This window comes from Gavia stellata, chromosome 5, assembly GCF_030936135.1.
Source record: "Gavia stellata isolate bGavSte3 chromosome 5, bGavSte3.hap2, whole genome shotgun sequence".
NCBI classification, from domain to species: domain Eukaryota; kingdom Metazoa; phylum Chordata; class Aves; order Gaviiformes; family Gaviidae; genus Gavia; species Gavia stellata.
Genome location: NC_082598.1, coordinates 25,926,643 through 25,932,642, shown reverse-complemented (window position 1 = coordinate 25,932,642; position 6,000 = coordinate 25,926,643). Strand labels below are relative to the sequence as shown.

Sequence of the window (6,000 nt, the reverse complement as noted above, 5' to 3'; positions counted from 1 at the left end):
GGGAGACCTTATTGCTCTCTATAACTACCTGACAGAAGGTTTTAGAGAGGTGGGTGTTGGTCCCTTCTCCCAAGTGACTAGCGACAGACAAGAGGAAATGGCCTCAAGTTGCGCCAGGGGAGGTTCAGGCTAGATATTAGGAAAAATTTCTTTACTGAGAGAGTGGTGAGAGACTGGAATAAGCTGCCCGGGGAAGTGGTGGAGTCACCATCACTGGAGGTGTTCAAGGAATGTGTGGATGAGGCATTGTGGGACATGGTTTAGTGGGCATGGTGATGTTAGTTGATGGTTGGACTTGAGGATCGTACAGGTCTTTTCCAAACTTAGTGATTCTGTGATTCTGTGAAAAACAAAGCTGATCAACTTCTCTGATCATATGACCCTGAGGGTGTGTGTAGCTGTGTCCTGGGTCTTTGGGGTGTGAAGAGGAATACCCTTTGGCTCTTCTGAGTGAAGAGGTTGCTTTTGCATGGTTCCTGTGATGGTCCATGGGGCTTTTGGAGTTCTGTCCCCAGGTGTGTGTGGACGTGGGGTGTAGGGAAAGAGCAATGGAAGGCTTGTTGTGTTCTCCTTTACTCCTAAATGCATTGATGTCTGTACCAGTTTTGCATTTTTCAAGATTCTTGGGGCATTTGAATTTCTTAACCTCTCTGAGTTTTTTTAACATACCACTGATTGTATTCCTCCCATTATAAAGGAATTAATTTCTACTTAACTGAGAAAATAAATAATTGGAATTAAAGAATGGGGGTGAGGAGGATTGATAAGAACTTAGAACAAAAGTATGTAAAAATAGAATTTTTATTACATAAATTTTGTATTGAATTTTATTTTAGCAATGAACAGCAAATTCAACAGTTCAACAATTTCAGCAAATTCCATGTGTTTTCTTTCTGTAGGGCTGAACTCATCACTGAGACATATTGAGCAGAAAACAAAGATATACTTCCGTGTTTCTGTAAAAAAACAAGATAAACCTGGAAAGCATAATGGGACCCCCTACAAATATCTATGTCTTTGCTTGTGTCTTTACGTTCATGCTGTGGAATAATATCCAGCCAACTGTGGAAAATGAATTTATTGCAAATTATTCAAGCAGTTTGCTAACTAATGTTCCAAAAAACATTCCAGTCCATACTCAGGTATTAGATTTATCACATAATAGGATCTCTGGACTTAGTATCTCAGAATTTATTTCTCTTTCTGACCTTCAAGTATTAAATCTTTCTCATAATCTAATTACGGAGTTTGACTTTAGTGTCTTCATTTTTAATGAAGATTTAGAATACTTAGATTTATCTCATAATAAGATTTTGAAAGTTTACTGTCAAACTCTTGCATATCTTAGACATTTAGATCTCTCTTTCAATAAGTTTACTGCCCTGCCCATCTGTCAGGAGTTTGGGAGCATGTTCCATTTGGAGTACCTAGGGTTAAGTGCCATGATGATACGAAGGTCAGACTTCAGGTATATCATACATTTGCAGCTGCACACTGTCTTCCTAACCTTAGAAGACTTTTCTCTGTATGAGCCTCAGAGTCTGACAGCCTTGAATACAAGGAGCCTCTACATTGGTTTTGCAGCAAACCAGAACTTCAGTTTTTCCCTCTTGTATGATGGAATGAGCACTGCAGAAAACTTAAAAATAGTTAACTTAAGATATACCTTGAGCTACAAAGATTTCCCCTCTCCTTCTTTAACGCTTCTGAAGAAAATTAAGACAACGTCTCTGATGCTTGACACTGTGGACTTACAATGGGCTATCATTTTGCAAATTTTCCTGCTTATTTGGTATTCACCTGTGGAGTATCTGACTGTGAGAAATTTGACTTTTTGGGGACCACTGGGGGTGCTGAATGAATATGAATTTTTACCCTTATTAAGCTCTCTGGAACAATTAATCTCTTTGGGTGGCTCCATGAAAGTGCTAACTTTGGAGCACGTTCGTAATAAGGTTTATTATTTCAACCAGGAGATTCTCTACAGACAGTTTTCAGAGATGAATATTGCCAGTTTGACAATATATGATGCATATATGCCGCACATGCTTTGCCCCAAGAGAACAAGCTCATTTCAGTATTTAAATTTTTCTCACAATGCCCTGACGGATGAATTGTTCCAGAATTGTGGCACTCTGACAGATCTGAAATTACTTATTTTACAGAGGAATAAATTTGAGAGCCTTCCCAAGGTAAGCTTAATGACCAGCCGTATGAAATCACTGAAATATTTGGACATGAGCAGCAACTTGCTGCGTCACGACGGAGCTGATGTGCAATGTCAATGGGCTGAGTCTCTGACAGAGTTGGACCTGTCCTCAAATCAGTTGACGGATGCTGTGTTTGAGTGCTTGCCAGCCAATATCAAAAAACTCGACCTACAAAACAACCAGATCACCAGTGTCCCCAAGGGGATGGCTGAGCTGAAATCCTTGAAGGAGCTGAACCTGGCATCGAACAGGCTGGCTGACCTGCCAGGGTGCAGTGGCTTTACGTCCCTGGAGTTCCTGAACATAGAGATGAATTCGATCCTCACCCCGTCTGCCGACTTCTTCCAGAGCTGCCCACGGGTCAGGGAACTACAAGCCGGGCATAACCCGTTCAAGTGTTCGTGTGAACTGCAAGACTTTATCCGTCTGGAGAGGCAGTCTGGGGGGAGGCTGTTCGGCTGGCCAGCAGCATACGTGTGCGAGTACCCGGAAGACTTGCAAGGAACGCAGCTGAAGGACTTCCACCTGACTGAACTGACTTGCAACACGACGCTCTTGCTCGTGACAGCTCTGCTGCTGACGCTGGTGCTGGTGGCTGTCGTGGCCTTTCTGTGCATCTACCTGGATGTGCCGTGGTACGTGCGGATGACGTGGCAGTGGACGCAGACGAAGCGGAGAGCTTGGCACAACCACCCTGAAGAACAGGAGACCGTTCTGCAGTTTCATGCGTTCATTTCCTACAGCGAGCGCGATTCGTTGTGGGTGAAGAACGAGCTGATCCCGAACCTGGAGAAGGGAGAGGGCTGTGTACAACTGTGCCAGCATGAGAGAAACTTTATCCCCGGCAAGAGCATTGTGGAGAACATCATTAACTGCATTGAGAAGAGCTACAAGTCGATCTTTGTGTTGTCTCCCAACTTTGTGCAGAGCGAGTGGTGTCACTATGAGCTGTACTTTGCCCATCACAAATTATTCAGTGAGAATTCCAACAGCTTAATCCTCATTTTACTGGAGCCGATCCCTCCGTATGTTATCCCTGCGAGGTATCACAAGCTGAAAGCTCTCATGGCAAAGCGAACCTACCTGGAGTGGCCGAAGGAGAGGAGCAAGCGTGCCCTTTTCTGGGCTAACCTGAGGGCAGCTATTAGCATTAACCTGCCAATATCCTCTGAAGCAAATGAGAAGCAGAGTGATGTTACTTCCACTAGTGGTGTAAGTCAGTATGTGAATAACTGACTTGAGTGTCTTGCATTAAATTGTGTTAATGAAATTTTTATTGTTTTTTACAGTATTCCTTGTTTATAGCAAAATGTAATTGTGATACCTACAGAAATTGCTCTCTCTTATTCTGGTCATGAAAATAGTCAGAAGTCTTCTGTATTTGCCCATCATCAGCAAAGGGATGGAGAGAGAAATTTTCATAGTGATTACACCGATTTTTGTAGACGTGGGTTGCCTTTAGTTTGGACTTCTCCCAGTGATTCTAGCCGTATTTGAAAGTAACAAAAGTAGTGGTTTGTTCAATGTCATCAGGACTGTCAAGGCATGCATTTAGTCTTTGGTCTGAGATGGATGTTGTGTGGTTAAGGTGGAATGGATCTGCTTACTTGGGTTTAATGAAATAATACAAAGAAGAAGAAAACTCTTGTTTAAATCCTTTCCTGTACCTTGGTGTAGTAGATGTCAAGCGTACAGTATCCCTACACCTTCAGACCTCATTGGGTCTTGTTATGTGTCTGTTTTCCCTTCCTGGAAGTCTTTCCCTTCATCACAGGCAGAGACTTTTCTGAGTAAGAGCTGAAAGTTGGAGCTATTAATCCCTGTTTAATATTATTCTTCCTTTGCTGTACTAAACATTCCCACTTGCCTAGATTTACATACCAAGTCATGATTTCATAGAATTTGCTATTTGTTATCTTCAAAATAATAGTTAATATTTGAACTTATGAAATTTTTATAGTATTATAATATTGTTCTTTCTGCTATGATCATATCAAGCTATATTGGTGTATTGGTTTTGCGTGCAAGATTTTGGTAGCGGGGCGGCTCCAGGGGTGGCTTCTGTGAGAAGCTGCTAGAAGCTTCCCCTATGTCTGATAGAGCCAACGCCAGCCGGCTCCAAGACGGACTCACCGCTGGCCAAGGCCGAGACAATCAGTGACAGTGGTAGTGTCTCTGGGATAACATAGTTAAGAACGGGGAAAAACAACTGCACAAGGGCAGCCAGAGAAGAGAGGAGTGAGAATATGTGAGAGAAACAGCTCTGCAGACACCAAGGTCAGTGAAGAAGGAGGGGAGGAGGTGCTCCAGGCGCCAGAGCAGAGATTCCCCTGCAGCCCCTGGTGAAGACCGTGGTGAGGCAGGTTGTCCCCCAGCAGCCCATGGAGGTCCACAGTGGAGCAGATATCCACCTGCAGCCCGTGGAGGACCCCACACTGGAGCAGGTGGATGCCCAAAGGAGGCTGTCACCCCGTGGGAAGACCACACAGGAGCAGGCTCCTGGCAGGACCTGTGGAGCCGTGGAGAGGAGCCCACTCTGGAGCAGGTTTGCTGGCAGGACTTGTGACCCGCAGGAGATCCACACTGGAGCAGTCTGTTCCTGAAGGACTGCACCCTGTGGAAAGGACCCACGCTGGAGCAGTTTGTGAAGAACTGCAGCCTGTGGGAAGGACCCATGTTGGAGAAGTTCGTGGAGAACTGTCTCCCGTGGGAGGGACCCCACGCTGGAGCAGGGGAAGAGCGTGAGGAGGAAGGAGCGGCAGAAACAACGTGTGATGAACTGACCGCAACCCCCATTCCCCGTCCCCCTGTGCCACTTGGGGGGAGGAGGTAGAGAAAATCGGGAGTGAAGTTGAACCCTGGAAGAAGGGAGGGGTGGGGGGAAGGTGTTTTTAAGATTTGGTTTTATTTCTCATTGTCCTACTCTGATTTTGATTGGTAATAACTTAAACTAATTTCCCCAAGTCAAGTCTGTTTTGCCCATGATGGTAATGGTGGGTGATCTCCCTGTCCTTATCTCGACCCACGAGACTTTCATTATATTTTCTCCCCTGTTCAGCTGAGGAGGGGAGTGATAGAGTGGCTTTGGTGGGCAGGTGGCGTCCAGCCAGGGTCAACCAACCACAATTGGGTTGCTTGTTTTTCCTGTTTTCTAAAATGTAGTTATATATTTCAATAAAATATTTTTCTTATTATGAACTCTTTAAACTGTAAGAGAGACACCTCAATCTATTACTGTTTCATTACAAAAATTTCCCTCAGTTGTGCCACTGTAACTCTTCTGTTAAACTGTAAAATATATTTTATTTCTATCTCTCTGCAGCAGCTAATAAGTAACTTACATTATAATGTAGTTTCATAGGTATTTAGAATATGTTTTACGTGCTAATAATGGGAAAATCCCTCATGTTTATAGAAAATTGGGAATGCAGCAAATAAACAGTGGGAAACAGAACTTGCACAACCATTGAGAAAGAGTGGTATTACCAGAACTGTCACTGAATTAGGTCATTTATTAAGTATTTAAACTCAATAGCTTGATGTTTGGAGGTAAATCCCCTTTTATCTCCAGACTTTCACTGAACTCTCTTACCTTGCCCTTTTATTAGCAGGTGCTGAGGGTCATCATGCAGCTGAAAAAGGAGTAATTTTCATTGGGAAATAACTTCTCTGCTAAAATCAAACTGATTAAATGAATGGTATTTGATGATAGGAGACATCTGATCATTTGCTGTGCTTGGATTTAATTTGACAATCTAACAAACCTCTAATTTTTTATGTTATTAAATTT

At 43.4% G+C, this 6,000-nt stretch overlaps 1 protein-coding gene across 1 annotated transcript; it reads left to right on the top strand.

Moving 5' to 3' along the window:
- The first annotated feature begins 880 nt into the window (after positions 1-880).
- LOC104257604 (toll-like receptor 1) lies at positions 881-3,446 on the top strand. Its single transcript, XM_009812428.2, is given in 2 exon segments — positions 881-984; positions 986-3,446. Coding segments are annotated over 2 exon segments (2,565 nt in total).
- The last annotated feature ends 2,554 nt before the right edge of the window (positions 3,447-6,000 follow it).